Here is a 16710-nt window from a genome sequence, read left to right as displayed (position 1 = left end):
ATGACCCTAAAAAGCATTAAGGTAAGTGAAAGAAGCAAGACACATAGGCTACATACTCTAAGATTCATTTAAATGACATTCTAGAAAGAACAAAACTAGAAAAAGAAACAAGATCAGATTTGGGAGTGGAGGAAAAGTTTAATTGTAAAGGGGCACAAAGGGATGTTTTGGGGGAATGAAAATGCCCAATATCCTGATTGTGGTGGTGGCTACATGACTATATATTTGTAAAAACTACAGAACTGTACACACAAGAAAGGTGAACTTCGTGGCACAAAAATTATTCTTCAATAAATCTCACATTAAAAAACAGAATGCAGTCACATCAGTATATATATATATAATGACAATACATGGAAAAAACATAAGGGAATTACATTAAACATTACCACATATAACCCAATATCATATTGTGCTATTTCTGCATTTCTTTTTATTAAAATACCTATTAAGCATTAAGGATAGACCAAACACTAACAAATACTGAACTCTAGTTAATGATCTGCTGCCTGTGGAGGTATTTAGGGGTGAATGTACTGATCTCTGCAACTTACTTTGAAATGTATCACACACAAAAGATAAAGTGTAGTGATGGAAAGACTAGGGAATTGGTAGGCAGATAGACATGCGATAAAGCAAATGTAGCTAAACGTTCACTGTAGAATCTAGGTGGTGATATATGGGTGTTCAAACTACAATTCTTTCACTTGTTCCATGTGAAAATTTTCATAATAAAATGTTGGGGAAAAAAGAAACCAGAAAGAGAACTGCAAAGTAAACCCAAAGTAAGTAGAAAAAATGAAATAACAGTAAAGGAGGGCCGGCCCCGTGATTAGTGGTTAAGTGCATGCACTCCGATGCAGGCGGCACGGGTTCAGATCCCGGGCGCGCACAGACGCACTGCTTCTCCGGCCATGCTGAGGCCGCGTCCCACATACAGCAACTAGAAGGATGTGCAACTATGACATACAACTATCGCCTGGGGCTTTAGGGGAAAAATAAATAAATAAAAAATTAAAAAAAAAATAGTAAAAGGAGAAATCAACAAAATAGAAAGCAAACGACAGAAAAAATTTACCAAAGGCAAAAGTTCTTTCTATGAAAAGCTCAAAAAACTTGAAATAAACTTCAGAGCTTGTAGGACTGCAGGGAACTAGTTTTTATTACTATGATGAGGCTACTCTTCTTTTTTTTTTTCTGAGGAAGATTAGCCCTGAGCCAACATCCGATGCCAATCCTCCTCTTTTTTCTGAGGAAGATTGGCCCTGGGCTAACATCCGTGCCCATCTTCCGCTACCTTATATGTGGGATGCCTGCCATAGCATGGCCTGACCAGCAGTGCGTAGGTCCACGCCCAGGATCCGAACCCATGAACCCCGGGCCACTGAAGCGGAGCATGTGAACCTAACCACTACGGCACCAGGCCGGCCCCGAGGCTACTCTTGAGACTAACAGTTCCTAGAAGATTTTTATTATCTCCGAATGACCAGAAAATTTATGGGACCTGCCAGAGATTTTACCCAGGGACCAGAGAAAATACAGTCCTGGAAGTAGCTTGAAGTATGGAGTAAGGGGGAAGAGAATCGCTTGTCCGTAGTGAGTCCACACACACGTGTCCCCATCCCACCTGATCCCACGCTCCTGGGTGAAGGCCTTGCTATGTCTCCCTGTGCCTCTGAACCCATCTTAGGGGATATTTAAAGCAGTGGATCTGAACTAGACATGGGCATCAGAACTATCTGGAGTCCTGATGAGTTATTTTTGAGTGACTGAGTTAAGTTATATTTCAGTTATTACTCAAAATGCACATAACCAGTCCATCCAAGGCTTTCTGAAACAATTACTAGAGTGTGGAGCCTATTCGTGAGTATCCTGAGGTTCCAAGCGTCACTAAGTGATACACCTCTGGTTAACAACCTCTGCATTAAAAATTATTCCATATGGCTCGGGCCGGCCCAGTGACGTAGTGATTGGGTCTATGCGCTCCGCTTCAGCGGCCCCGTGTTTGCGGGTTCAGATCCCGGGTGCAGACCTACACACCACTCATCAAGCCATGCTGTGGTGGCGTTCCATATACAAAGTAGAGGAAGACTGGCACGGATGTTAGCTCAGGAACCATCTTCCTCAAGCAAACAGGGGAAGATTGGAAACGGATGTTAGCTCAGGGCCACCTTCCTCAGACACACACACACACACAAAATATTCCGTATGGCTAATAACAATAATAAAAATGTGACACCATTTATTGAGAGCTCCCTGTACGCCATGCACCCTTTTAGGTGCTTAAGATTCATCATCTCATTCAATTCTGACAATCCTGGAAGTGCCAGCATTAGCCCCGTTCTACAAACAGGACAGAGAGGCAAAGCCACGTGTGTAAAGTTACACTAGTGAGTGAAGAAGCCAGAATCTGAATCCAGGCCGTGAGCTCCAAAGCCCAAGCTCTTAACCACTGGACTGTGGATGAATAACAAACCTCCTCCCTCTGCCCTGGTCCAACACAATCAAAGCAATAATTGTTGGGCCGGCCCCATGGCTTAGCGGTTAAGTGCGCGCGCTCCGCTACTGGCGGCCCGAGTTCGGATCCCAGGCGCCCCTCGAGTTCGGATCCCGGGCGCCCACCGACGCACCGCTTCTCCGGCCATACTGAGGCCGCGTCCCACATACAGCAACTAGAAGGATGTGCAACTATGACATACACCTATCTACTGGGGATTTGGGGGAGGAAAAAAAAAAAAGGAGGAGGATTGGCAACAGATGTTAGCTCAGAGCCGGTCTTCCTCAGCAAAAAGAGGAGGATTAGCACGGATGTTAGCTCAGGGCTGATCTCCCTCACCAAAAAAAAAAAAAAAAGCAACAATTGTCGGACGTCGTCCACCGGCCCCACAACTGCATAAGAACAAGAAGCAGACTCTCTCTCTAGGGGTCTGGGGGTCTGTGTTCGAGGCAGAGAAAGAAGCCACAGGCACTTAGCAGGGTTTATAGAAAGTTACCAAATGGAATGCAAAAACAGAAGCTCAGCCATATTATTTAAAGTTACACATGTAACCAATAAAGAAGCTAAAAGTAAGAATTTAACAAACATTATAAACAGCTGGGGAGCAGACCAAAGTGTAATTGAGCTGAATCTGTATTTTTTCTAGAGGAGAGAGAAAACTGGAAACTCCAGAAATGCAGGTATGAAGGTATTCCCTGGACCCACGGAGGCGCTCATCAGAATTAAAAACAGAAACCTTGAGAAGAGGCTGCCCTTGGAGGCGTGACTGGGAATGCACTAAGATTCCACTGTATCCCATACAGTTCTGCACTCTTAGCCCGAACATGTGCCGGCAGTTTGTACTACAAGGGGATTGTGACTCAAGAGGGCAGACTGTGCCTCTGAGTTTGCTTTTCCTCCCTCCAGGATACCACTGAAACGAGAACGAGACTCACGGTCATTACAATTCCTGGAAACACTGGAAGCAGGAAAAGGCATGCCGTGAGCAGACCAGAAATCCTGCTGAATCTCTACAAGGCGGCAGATATGGGACTGACTGTGCAATAAAGGGGAAATTGCAGCCCAAAACGTCCCTGGGAGAAGCTACAGAGGCTGTGTGCACGCCAGCACGGGGAGGCTCTGAGAGAGACAGTGCATCTGCCAAGCAGGAGCGGGCTCTGGGGAAGCCATCGGGAGTCACCTGGGATCTGCCGGGCCAGCGTCGGACTACAGCTGGATCCCTGAAACTGATCTCGAAACAGCTGCTGAAAAGCAGATTCGGATTCAGAAAATCTGAGGTGGACCCCAAGAGCCTGCATTTCCAATCGAGCCAGGGAGATGCCCAGGCTGCTGGTCCACGGACCACACTGAACAGTCACAGCGTTCTTCGGGATGGGCCTGTGGAGTGGCCACTGTAAATGGGAGAGAGAAAGAGGAAGACCAACATCTGAAGAGTTTCTGGATCCCTGTAAGGGGCCCGGAGCACAAAGAGACGAACAGAAAAGGGAAAAAGCAGCTCCACCCAGGACTGCGACACTGCTCACTGAAGCATGCCACCGTGGGAGTAGTGTCCTCGCAGGCTTCTTTATTTTTTGAATAAATAAAGATAATACAAAAGACTAAACAGTGGAGTGGGAGAGAAGGACTGATCAGAGGAGGAATCTGACAACAGGAAGAGTCTGAGAGGAAATAAGAAGAGAAAACAGAGACCTGTGTGAAGGGTGACACTGTCTAGCCACAACGTGAGGGCAGACAAGGACACGTCGGGTAGCCGGCCTGGGAGACTCGAAGGTCACTAGCAAAGCTTTCTTGTCCATACCGACTCCAACGAACCGGGTAGGATAACTTTCCTGAGACTCAAGAAAAGACTCCACGTTTCAGCCTTGAAGGGCCCACAGAATGCCAAATAAAGAGGAAACATGTCACCTACCTCTACATCTCATCTGATGAAAATGCAAAAGCCCAAGAGGGGGGCAAGGTCCTAAAAGCTTCCACAAAGCAGACGGAGAAGGAAGGAGAAAAGGCTCAGCACTTCTCTCTAGCCACCCAGGATGCTGGAAGGCAGAGACGAGATCTAAAGAACAGCCGTGGCTGCCCTCTGTCTGCACCCCAGCAAGAAAAGGGGGCTGTAGAAGGGTGGCAGGTGGGGACATCGTGTGGATATTACAGTGGGTGGTCTCATTCCATCAGAGCCGAGGCGTGTCCCCAAGTCTAGGGGCCCTGAGAAGAGCTCCTGGGGGCACCTCCAAGGCCAAGCTCTCACTGACCCACTAGGTCCCCCTTTGACTGGCCCGGCTCCTGCGCACCTGGACGGCTCTGCATTGGGGTTTCTCCGCCTGCCATCGCAGCCTCTTCTGCTTGTCCCAACCTGAAGATCACATCTGGTTTGGCCACTAGGTAACCTGTGGAGGGGAAAATGACAGAGGATTTCGTTATTCATGCCAGAGGCATTCCAGAACCGAGGCCCATCCTTGCAGGCTGAAGATGGTCCGGCCTCGGTGACTGCCCCACACGCACAGCTGTTTGCCCCTCAGAGCAGAGCATTCACAGAGAAGGCAAGAGCACAAACTTCCTGTGCAGGGTGCAATCGGGATTATGAACCCTTGACAGGGAGCCCTAGGCCCACACTCATTCAGGGCTTCAGAGGCCCCCGAGCGTGCAGCCGCGAGAGAGGGAGACACGAGTGGGAGCGTTCTAGTCATACTGTGGAGTGGTCCCTCACCCACGGAGACCAGGTGGCTGTAGTTCTCCAGCATGACATCCCTGTAGAGGTTCTTCTGAGCACCGTCCAGTTGCTGCCACTCCTCCAGGGTGAAGTCCACAAACACGTCCCTGAAGGTCAACGATTCCTGCAACAGCACATTCCTCTTTAGCTCCCAGTGATCGGCCAACAGGCCGGGACAACATTTCACATACATCGAGTGCCTGCTCTGTGCCCATCCTCAGTCCTGCACGTGTAGTAAGGATTTCAATCCTCCCCACCACCCCCGGAGAACCCTGACAGAAGAGGACGGCAAGGCACACAGAGTGTAAAGTCACTTGCTCAGGGTCATACAGCTAGGAATTGGGGATTAAAATCCCTCCGGTTTTAAACCACCCACGTGGGTGGTTTCCGCACCCACGTTCTTCAACACTACACCACATTGCCTTTCTCTCTGTAATTGTTCTTAAGCTGCCCAACGTCCACAATTTGACACAGTATAGTATATACGGTGGTTATGTAGCTAAAATTACTTTAAACCTGACAGGAAAACAGATTGGTGTTAGAAATATCTTTCCCTGGAAATTCATTCATTCAACACATATTTACTGAACAGAGACCAAGCTGGTAAGTCCAGAGGATGTTGTTGTAAGAGGTTTGGTGGATTTGATCCGAGACATAAAAAGGAACTTTCCAACCCAAACGAATGGAATGAATGCACACTGTATTATACAGGGAAGGGTAAAGGCGAAAGTTAGCAAATAGATATGGAGAATACAGGAAGTAGCTATATACAAAGAAACATCAGACTGGGTACTTATAACATCCAAATAAGTCGCTATACAGAGGAAACAACATCAGATCGATCAAAAAAGAGAAACATGAGATCGACCGAGAGAGAAACATCAGATCGGGTACTTACGACATCCACGCCCTTACTTCGGGGAGAGTCCCTTTAACTGACACAGCTAGGCAGGAGTGCCAATGGAAAGAGGTCCTGGGCAAGGGGTCCCCCTGATCGGCGAGACTCTCACCAGGCCCCAGTTTCCAGCAGCTTAGACAGTATGAGTAATCTCCAGAGTAAGCCTTTGGTGTTCTCATGCACAAATGGTTATCAGTTGTGTACGTGCATTGAGCTCCTTGGTTATCACCCCAGCCCGGCACAGACGGCCAGTCCGTCCCGGGCTATGACGCCCAAAGAGTCTTGTAATCTTACAAATTGCAACTATCTCTGTGAGAGAAGGGGCAGTTCCCACAACACAGAAAGCCACTTTATATTTCTTTGTGTGCTGGTGGCTGTAGGTTCATGGAATGGCCAAACATGGCTGTACTCATGTCAAGACAGATGTCAAGATTAATAAAAACAAGCACACACCTCCTGAACTGAAGGAGCTTCGGTCTAGTAGAGGGAGAAAGACAACACTTACAAACTCACGTATGAAAGGGAGGGAGGGAAGGAGGCAGGAGGAAGGGCTGCCTCCCGAGGGCAGTGACAGAGGTAGGACAAGGAACAGGGAGGAGGAAGAAGTCAGCTCTGCTTGGGGCTGCCAGAGAAGGCTTTGCAGAGGATATACAACTAGAACAAACAGTCTAAACACAGCTACCCAATCAGGACCAACAGTGCCAATCTTAGCTACCCAGTCACGAGACAAAGAACAGGTCTGTGTCCAGCCTGGTCAGCAGACTGAGGTAAACAAGGAAGGTCTGTGTTTGGCTCGTCACCACCAAACAAGATTTACTTCTCTGAGTGCCTGAATTCCTATCAGAGCAATAACCCACCTACTTACGCTCCGGATCCCATCCTGTCCCACCCACACTCGGTGGTCTTAAATTCAATGAGACATTTTACACCCACAAGGCCCCAACAGGCCATAGGTGGCACCAGTTTACTCGGCTTTGCAGAAGGATACGAGATGGGAAACAGCGTGCAGAAGGGCAGTGACAGGCAGGTGGCGCCAGCAGGAGGCTTTCTTAGTGCAATCCAGTAGCTATTAGCCCAAACTACCCCCAGCCCTCGCCCCCGCCATGCGACAGCTGAGGTGCCCGGGAACAAGACCACACTGGTGAGTGTAGGCAGTATCTGGCTTAGAAGCCTGAAGCTGCTCCATACACAAGTATCTCTTGTGACAGGCACATCTTCCAGCGCCCTGGCACAGCACATGCCCTGTTATAAGAGTTACACTGGACTCAGGAAAACCCAAATCTGTGGCTTCCCACTAGCTATTTACAGTTATTCACAGTCCTCCCAGTTCAGATGCACTTTCTTTACCAATCAGGTGGCATTTTTACCACAAGTCACAACGCCTGGTAATACAGCCGTCATTCCACCATTTTCGGGTTTTCAGTGACACAAAGCTAAAACCAGGCTAACTCAAGGTCCTGTTTCCCTAAGGAGGAGAAAACCTTTTATTAACACTAACTCAGTGTTATACTTCAATGACGACAAAGCTGAAAGTTAAAAACCACTAACAGATCCTACACATACAGGATCAGAATGCAGCTCATAATCAAAGTATTTGAAATCACTGCAGAAAAGGTCATTAGGAAAATCTGGCTAGGTATTTATACGGGGGGAAAAACACACCATAAAACTGGATTCGCTATCTCACTCCAGAGTCTAAAATAAATTACAGATGGATTAGAGATTTAAATGTGTGCCAGATCACCATAAAATTAATAGTCGAGTTAAAAGTTTTTATAATTTTAGAGTGGTGAAAGTCTTTCTAAGCCATCCCCAAATTCAGAAGACACACAGGCAAGGACTGATAAACTTGACTACCTGGACATCAGAAATTTCTAAATAGCAGACAGAAATTTTAAAAATTCTCAAACATTAATATGAAAGTGGGAAAAATATTTGTAAAATACAAAACAATGATCTAATTTCCTTCATACACTAAAATTCTAACAAATCATTAAGAAAAAGACCACATCCTAATATATAACTGAAGGAACGTGAAATACATTTCTAAGAGCATAGCATTTATCAACCTTCAGATTCTTCTTCTTCTTTTTTTTTTTTTTTTTCCGTGAGAATAGCCCTGTGCTAACATCGGCCAATCCTGCTCTTTTTTTTTTGCTGAGGAGGACTGGCCTTGGGCACGGATGTTAGCCCAGGGCCAATCTTCCTCAGCAAAAATGAGGAAGATTGGCATCAGATGTTAGCTCAGGGCTAGCCTTCCTCACACACACACACACACAAAACAGAACTAACAAACAAAAAACAAAAACAAACAAAAAACCCCCAAAAAACAAAAAGCCAAAAAAAAAAAAGATCTAGTCTATTAGCAACTTTGAGGTTTATAATGAAGTATTGTTGACAATAATCACTACGTTGTGCATTAGATCTCCAGGACTTATTTACATCCTTCAGGTTCTTCAACATTAAAAAGACTGATAATACCCAGTGCAGTCAAGTGTGTAGAAAAAACACCAAAGAAGTTATAAACTGTTTACTGCCTTCTAGGGGGGAGAAACTGGTTAATATACATCAAAATGTACATTGCAAATACCCTTTAACACAGCATTGCCCTTTCTAGGATTTTACCCTAGACTTTCAGTAAGACAGTAAGAAAACACAACTGAATAGAATGGACAAAAGACTCACAGCAACAGAAATATAAGTGGCTACTAAACACACAAATAGATTACAAACCTCACTAAAGTTCAAATACATGCTAATTAAACAGTAAGATGTTATCTTTTACCTGCAAGACTGGTAAGTGTTCAAAAGACAAAGAGCCACTGTTCATGAGGGTACTGGAACATGAGTACTCTCATATGAGGTAGGTTGACAGGTGATCTGGCAGTACCTATTAAATTTTTTTCTCCTATTTTAACCAGTAGTTGCATTTACAGGGCTCTATCCTACTGAAATATTTATATGCCCACAAGGATGTTCGAGGCAGCGTGATTCGTATTAGCGAAAAGGAAGAGGAGATGGCCCTAAAAGTCCTGTGTTCCTGGGACTCCGATAATGGTGGAACGACAGCTATATTACCAGGCGACATTGCTTCCGACAAAAAGGACCCCTGCTTAGTAAACAAACTGCATCAGGACTGGGAGGTCGAAGGAGCCGGTAAATACAGTGGTACGACTATCCTCGCTGCACTCGAGAACAGCCGTCATAAAAATGGCCGACAAGAAGGGACGTCTGGTACATTTTTGTTAAATGAAAAAAAGCAAATTTCAGAATATGCATAGTTGGAGCAGATTTTCATTAAAAACCGCCCATGCAAAATTCTGGGTTTTTTTGGTGTACACACACACACACACATACACACACACATCTGGAAGGCAAACAGTTACGAGAAGGGCTGAGACTGGTTTCATTTGTCAGAATGCAACAGAAAAGGAGGATTGAAAATGAGCCCTGTTTTCCAGTCTTGAAAACTAGGGAGGGGAAACATCTTTTCATATGGCATCACACGGTTTTCTTATAGATTGCCTGTCTTACCTTTCTGACTACTTTTCTACCACAGTTTTGGTCTTTTTTTGTATCATCAGTTTGCATTTTCTGTACGTAAATCCTGTGTGGATCATACGTACTGCATGTATTTTCTCCAACGTCTTTTGACTGTACAGATTTTAATATTCTAGTGCAGTCTAACCTGACAATCTTTCTCCTTATGGTTTCCGGGTTTTCCATCTTCATTAAAAATATTTATGGCACCGAGCAACGTTATACAAATATCTTCCTAAATTTTCATCTAATTTCTCAAATATATATTTAGTTCTTTAATCAGTCTAGAATTTTACTTGTATATGTAGAAGAGTCTAGCTTTGTTTCCCTCCAGATGGAGACTCAATTGTGCCGCCATCATTCATTAACCACTGTTTTTCCACATAATTGAAATGACATTTTTATAACCTTGACTCCCAGAAGCCTTTTTAAGTAATACATGGAATCTAGAAGCCACTAAGGATTGTGAAATTAGACCACATTTAAAAAATTTAAGTGTCTACTCCACAAGATATATAATCCAAGTCAAAACAAATGACAAATCATGAAAAAATATTTACAACATATACGACAGAGGTCTAATTTACTTATTAAGTTAACATAAAGAGCTGGCAATCAGCAATCAAAGTAATTCCACCCCCAAGAGAAAAATGAGCAAATGACTAGAATAAACATTTGAAAGGAAAAAGCACAAATGGCATTTAAAATATGAAAAGACACTCAAGTCCAGAAATGCAAATTAAAATGCACCACTCTTTTCTCCCCTCACAATGTTTGCAAAAATTACTGTGATTGCCTGTCTATGGGAAAAGGCATCCTACTGTGGCTAGGAGTGCAGAGCAGTACATGCTATTTGGAGGGCAATTTGACCATCTTGAATCAAAATTCAAGATGCTTGCAGCCCTTGACCCAGAAATCTCCCTTGTAGAAAGATGTACTCACATGCATACAGCTGAATGTACACGGATATTCACTGCTATGTTGTTTATGGTAGCAAAAGACTAGGAATATCCTAAATGTACATCACTAGGAGACAGGTAAATAACAAATGGTATTTGCACCCAATAGAAGATCAAGTGGCCATTTTGGTAAATGGGGTAGACTCCTGGTTTTAAACCTTGGGTAATTTTGTCCCCCAGGAGACATTTGGCAATGTGGGGCGACATTTTGGTTGTCACAACTAGAGGAGGGAGTGCTACTAGCATCTCGTCGATAGAGGCCAGCGACGCTGCTATACATGCTACAACGCACAGGACGATCCCGAACAACACAGAATAATCTGGCCCCAAATGGCAACAGCGCCACAGTTCAGAATCCCCGGGACAGACTGTACAAGTGCACTGGAATGATCAGTAACAACTAGAATGTGCTCCAATTTGTGAAATAACAAAAAAAAGAGGGAGAGAAAAGAAAAGAAGAGATTCCTATATCTAGATAGATATGCATACATGATCTTTGGAAGAACGCATGAAACACTCAACAAGGAGACAACAGGATGGGGTGACAGGAAGAATTATTCTTCACCTTTTGTTGAACAAAGCTTTTGTCTGAAGCTTTTACCATGTGCATGCATTACTTTAAAAATGTGTGATTCAATTTATTAATGTTCTGTTCAGAACGTTTAAAAAATTTTGGCATCCCTATTCTTAAGTGAAACTGGTTTATAATTTTCCTTTTCGTACTATCTTCATCAAATTTAAAGTTAAGCGGCTTCATAAAATAAATTGGGTGCTTTTTCATCTTTCAACAGCCTGGAAAATTAGAACACAGAAATTATTTGGTCTTTAAAAATTAGTAAAAGTAGTAATTATGAAGGATTTGGGAGGACAAATTTAAAGTCTGAGTATCGTTTAGTCAAAAATCCGACTTTCACGCATAACCTCCATAACACCTGTACTCCTGAGCAAATAGATACATAGAAAATTGTTCATGAGGCACTGTTTATACCATTAAAAAAATTAAAAACCTAAATATCCATGAATAGAGAAATAGTTAAATGATACATCCATACCACAAAATGGGAACTGATAATCTTTGTATATTGATGAGGAACACCACTCAGAATATAACCAGGTGGGAAAAGCAAGATGGGCAGGGGAGTCTGATAGTATTTGTGCAAAAATGCACACAGCTTTACATGGGTATCTGTTTTCAGTTAATTAAACTGAGGTAAATGCATCTAACCACTCTGTCACCAAACTGTTAACAGTGGGCATCTCTGAGGAAGAACTTGGTACTGGGGGGAGAAGAAGTGGGGATGTTTTGGCTACTATTTTTATATGCACATTAAAACATTAAGCACGGATTTACCTGATTTTAAACTTCATAAAAAGAAAAAAGTGAACAGGAAGCATGATAAGTCTATGTATTTAAACAATCTTCTCTGAGACGGAAAAGAAGAAAAGATGAAGACCAGTTCCCAAAGGGAAGCAGTTCAGAGAGAAGTCTGTTTTTTTTTTTTTTTCTTTTTCTTTTTTGTGGGGAGAGGAAGCACTGGAGAAACCTGAGGTGGATCACAGGTTGAACAGAAAACGGCCAGAGCAGAGGGGATTAGCAGATTTCTCAAGGTTACAATATAGATTCCCCAAAGCTGCCTCAAGCTCACTGGAAACAAAGAAGGGAGTGAATTAGGAACTCACCTGGGACATGGCCATCCTCTTCTGCCCTGGACAAAGGATGGAGATCTACAAAGGCAGAATTAGAAGGTCGAGATCAGTGCATACAGCCCAGAGACCATCATCACCAGCCTAGTAAGAATCGCCTTTGAGGGGCCGGCCTGGTGGCACAGTGTTTAAGTTTGCACGTTCCTTATCAGTGGCCAAGGGTTTGCAGGTTCCCATCCCGGGCATGGACCTACACACCAATTATCAAGCCATGCTGTGACGGCATGGCATACATAAAGCACAGGAAGATGGGCTTTTGACCCAGTGCCAATCTTCATCAGCAAAAAGAGGAGGATTGGCAACAGATGTTAGCTCACGGCTAATATTCCTCACCAAAAAAAAAGAAGAATCACCCTTGAACCCTGGGGAGAATGACCTGGAAACACAGCCTCATAGCTCCAGCCTGTTCCCTTGGGACACGGCTAAGATCAGGTGGGTTTTGCACGTAGAATTTTTTTCTCTTCCTGAACAGATGTATGCCTTGTGTTGAAAGACATCTACTCAGAAGCCATTAACAACCGGACACCTCCTTTCTCTCAAGAATTCTATTCCTGGAAATTTACCATAAATAAGCAATCATAAATGAGCACAAAGCTGCAAGGATATTAACTGTGGTTGTTTTCAACATTCAAAAACTTGGAAGCAACTAAACCCTGAGCGAAGAGGACTGAGTTAAAAAATAAGACACACAAAATGGGATCCCTCATGGGCTTTAAAAATGCTATGGATGGGCCGGCCCCGTGGCTTAGCAGTTAAGTGCGCGCGCTCCGCTCCTGGCGGCCCGGGTTCGGATCCCGGGCGCGCACCACTTCTCCGGCCATGCTGAGGCCGCGTCCCACATACAGCAACTAGAAGGATGTGCAACTATGACATACACCTATCTACTGGGGCTTTGGGGGAAAAAAGGAGGAGGATTGGCAATAGATGTTAGCTCAGAGCCGGTCTTCCTCAGCAAAAGAGGAGGATTAGCATGGATGTTAGCTCAGGGCTGACCTTCCTCACAAAAAAAAAAAAAAAAAATGCAGACACTGGTTACCTTTGAGTGATTTCACCTTTCCTCTTGTGTGTACTTGCATTTTCTCATTTTTGACAGTGAATATGAATTACTAGTGAAATAAAAATTTAAAAAGATTACAAATCCCCTATGCTCATGCTGAGCCCTAGAGGTGCTGGACCCTCAGCAAAGTCTGGAGGACAGGGACACTCCGCTGTGGTTTGGAGGAGGGAGACAAAGCAGGGCTGAGGGCACTGCGGGGCGGGAGGGGGCGGGGGAGGAGGTGAAGAGCCAGCATTGGTCAGTTCCACATGGAGCTGGAAGCCTTGTCCGCCTGCACCCTCCGCCCCTGGCTGGCCCTCCACTACCCTGTTCCCGCCCCATCACCTCCTCCATTCCCACGATTTCCAGTTGATTTCCGCCCTCTTCCCTGTTTGGCAGTCTTGAAAGGAAACTTTCAACAAGGAGCTTTTGGGCAGAGTGATCCCTGTTACTGGAGCAATCCCCGCGGCAGCATCAGGACAGCAGGGTTCAGCGCCTTGTAGCTTAACAAGTCAGGTTCTCAGGCCCAGTCACAGTAGCATCAAAAGGCAGCAGAACTAGATGATAGCATACTCACAGACTACTCTGAACTTCTACAAACTGAAAAAAAAAAAGGAAAGTAAACTTAAAAAAAAACCCTTTGCTGCACTTGAGTCAAGGTGGAGGGAGACTGAACATTTCTGCTAGAGGAAGATGGGATGTTCATGGTATGGGACTGACTCAAATCCAGAAATAGCCAACAGCAAACGAGGGGAGCACAATGGTGTGTGCCTAGGAGTGTCAGGGGAGGAGAAAGTCCTGTGAGGCTGGTAGTGATCCTTCCCCGCCTCATCCTGCCCTTGCAGGCACTACAGCAGGGCACCGGCCCCACGGCAGCATCCGTCTATCCTTCTGTACCTTTCATCTCTCTCTCCTGTAATAGGGGCCAACTCCCCATTGTCACTAGGCCTTCATGGTGGCTGGAAGTTGAACCAGCATGCCAGCCTTGCTCTCTCTCAGCTGGAGGGAGGGACAGAGGCCACTGCAGGTCCAGCTCTTCCACGACCTGCTGTCCTGTGAGCCTCCACCCTCTGCCCTGAGCATCAGGGTCTGGGCTCTGGGCTGAGACTTCTCCTTCAACTCCCCTCAGAGGAGCTCTCTTGCTCCTAAGGAGGAAGGACCAAGGGATTCAGAGCCAAATGCCTCTCAGCTGGGACCATCACTTCAGCACCAGATCTCTGCCTCTGACCTGTGAACTCACCTCCTTGTGAGGCCTCAGGCTGGGTCTTCTGTAGACTAACTAAGGAAGCCCAGGGTAGATAAGCTGGAGTCTGAAATTGGTGAGCAGTGGTCTCAGGCATGCACCCCTACCCTGGAAAGACAATGACCACACAGGAGATCCAATTAGTAACCCCCATGACGGAGTGCAGTGCAGGAAAACTGAAATGTTTTACTCGACACAAGGAGGCACAGGGCCTCACTCTAGTTTTAAGAGTTAACATTTACCAAGACTCAACCATCGCCAGACAAGGAGCTAGGCACTGCCTTACCTCCTCAGAGTCCGGGCTCTGGAACCAAACTGCCTGCCTGCTCTGGCATTTATTCATTCAATAAAAGAGGTGAGCGCCTACTCTGTGCCTATTCTACTGCTCTACGTGTTGGAGAGACATCAGTGGACAAAATATAAGAGTTCCCCGATCTTGCAGAGCTAGATTCTAGCAGGGGAGACAGTCAGCAACAAACATGATAAAGAAATTATAGGGTCCGTTAGAAGGGGATAAGTGCTAGGCAGAACAAAGAAAAAGGATCCCCCGGTCTACTAGCTGTGTGACTTCGGACAGGTTCCCGAGCCTTTCTGTTCTTGCTTTCTCGCTAGGAAATGAAGATAATCCTAGTACCTACCTCACAGGGCTATTGTGGAGATTAACGTGAAACACAACGGTGCCTCGCATTTACCGGTGCCTCGCATTTACCAGGCGCTCAGTAAACAGTCGCTGAATGCTTCAATGAATGAATCAGTCAATCAATCACTGGCTGACCCCACAGCCCGCCCCCCAGCACTCACCCCCACGGTCCTGTCACTCAACTCCCCAGGGCGCGAACCCATTACCCACGGCCCCTTCGACCCTCCCATCAAGCTCACCCCCAACTCCGCCTCCCTTACTGCGCTACCAGGCGCCCGGCATCTCAGGGCGGATAACAACAGCCACCGTGAACTCGCGTCGCCCTCGGGGTCAGCAGAGCACTTCCGCTCCCCGTCACCCTGGAGCCCGAGGTCGGGGCGTGGCGCACGCGCACGAGCGGTCGGGGGGGGGGAGCCACCACGACCAATGACCGACATGGCGCGTGTCAGGGACCATGATTCTGACGTGGTTCCCTCTGAGGCGACATGGAACGACAAGAACTTGCGACCGTTTTCCGCGACGAGTCGCACGACAGGCTGGGGAGGGGTCTCGGCGCGGACGATCGCCGGGTCCCCCTCCCCGCCGCCTCCGAGACCGAAGCCCCCTCTCCCCATTCGTTCTCCTGCGCGGCCGGCCCTCGTCGCGGCGCACCCTGGGGAGTTCGCGCCGCTCCGTCCCCCAAGCCACACTTTCTGCTTCCTTTAGATCCCCGGAATAAGAAAACGATAGCGGCGCCTGCGGCCGGCAACAGCGGCACATGGGCGCGGCCATCTTGGGGGCGGGGCCAGCGCGTCATAGCCGGGCGCCGGTCTCAGGCTCAGGGGTCAGAGAGCAGGGGTCAGGCTCAGCTGGGAATTGTCCCTGAAGAGGGCCTGGGAACAGCGCAGGAGGGTCAGCACCGTGCGCAAATGGGAAAGAAACTCCCTCTGTCTGATTCTGTTGTAATAAATGGAGGAGCTCCAGTTTCTGGGACCGGGAGGTCCTGGGAGAATCTGGTTTTTGCTTTTTTGAAAACACAGAGTAAAGTAGCAGAGAGCCATTCTCTCTGAGGATGCCGGCCAGTGGCAACATGGCCTGCTGCAAAGGCCTGTAGTGATTTTGAGGAAGTTTCTGTTTCCTGTCAGTCTGGGGGAAAGAGGCCAAGTTTGTGTGCTGTGCTTGTACCTGTCACGTCACCAAGCCAAACTGCTTGGGTGGGGCATGGCAGGGTCTCAGCTCAGATACACCCAGTTTCTTCTATGCTAGAGCCAACGCCGTGCCAGGCACTGTTGAGAGAAGCGTGTGACACAAACAGTCAGGGAATCCATCATACATTGATTTAATCCTCCATTTGAACATATTGCTTTCTCCCTCTCTTTCCCTTTCCCCTCTAGGAGTTAACCAACATTCCTCAGGTGGTTTGGATGAATCATAGCCAAAATCGACAGACAGACTTCTCCTAGGTAGTGACTCTGTCCAAGCCTTGTGTTGAAGTCCCAGGAGAAGAGTC

General features: G+C 46.3%; 1 protein-coding gene across 3 annotated transcripts in view; it reads right to left on the bottom strand.

Moving 5' to 3' along the window:
- Positions 1-15642, bottom strand: part of ZNF674 (zinc finger protein 674) — a 31573-nt gene extending 15931 nt beyond the window's left edge. The window contains exons 1-6 of one of the 3 annotated variants that reach the window (XM_058535707.1): positions 15461-15642; positions 14579-14689; positions 12679-12853; positions 12279-12323; positions 5199-5325; positions 4783-4878 (exon numbers count right to left, since the gene is read on the bottom strand). In XM_058535707.1, coding sequence (XP_058391690.1) covers positions 4783-4878; positions 5199-5325; positions 12279-12323; positions 12679-12696 — 286 coding nt within the window. In that variant the 5' untranslated portion in view covers positions 12697-12853; positions 14579-14689; positions 15461-15642. Of the gene's footprint in view, positions 1-4782; positions 4879-5198; positions 5326-12278; positions 12324-12678; positions 13939-14578; positions 14690-15219; positions 15275-15460 lie in introns of those variants that run through there. The other 2 variants (XM_058535706.1, XM_058535708.1) reach the window with 2 other exon arrangements.
- Positions 15643-16710: the final 1068 nt, after the last annotated feature.

The sequence above is a fragment of the Diceros bicornis genome, chromosome X (genome assembly GCF_020826845.1).
Source record: "Diceros bicornis minor isolate mBicDic1 chromosome X, mDicBic1.mat.cur, whole genome shotgun sequence".
In the NCBI taxonomy this organism is placed as follows: Eukaryota; Metazoa; Chordata; class Mammalia; order Perissodactyla; family Rhinocerotidae; genus Diceros; species Diceros bicornis.
Note: the sequence above shows the minus strand (reverse complement) of the source record. Positions and strands in the feature narration are given on the sequence as shown.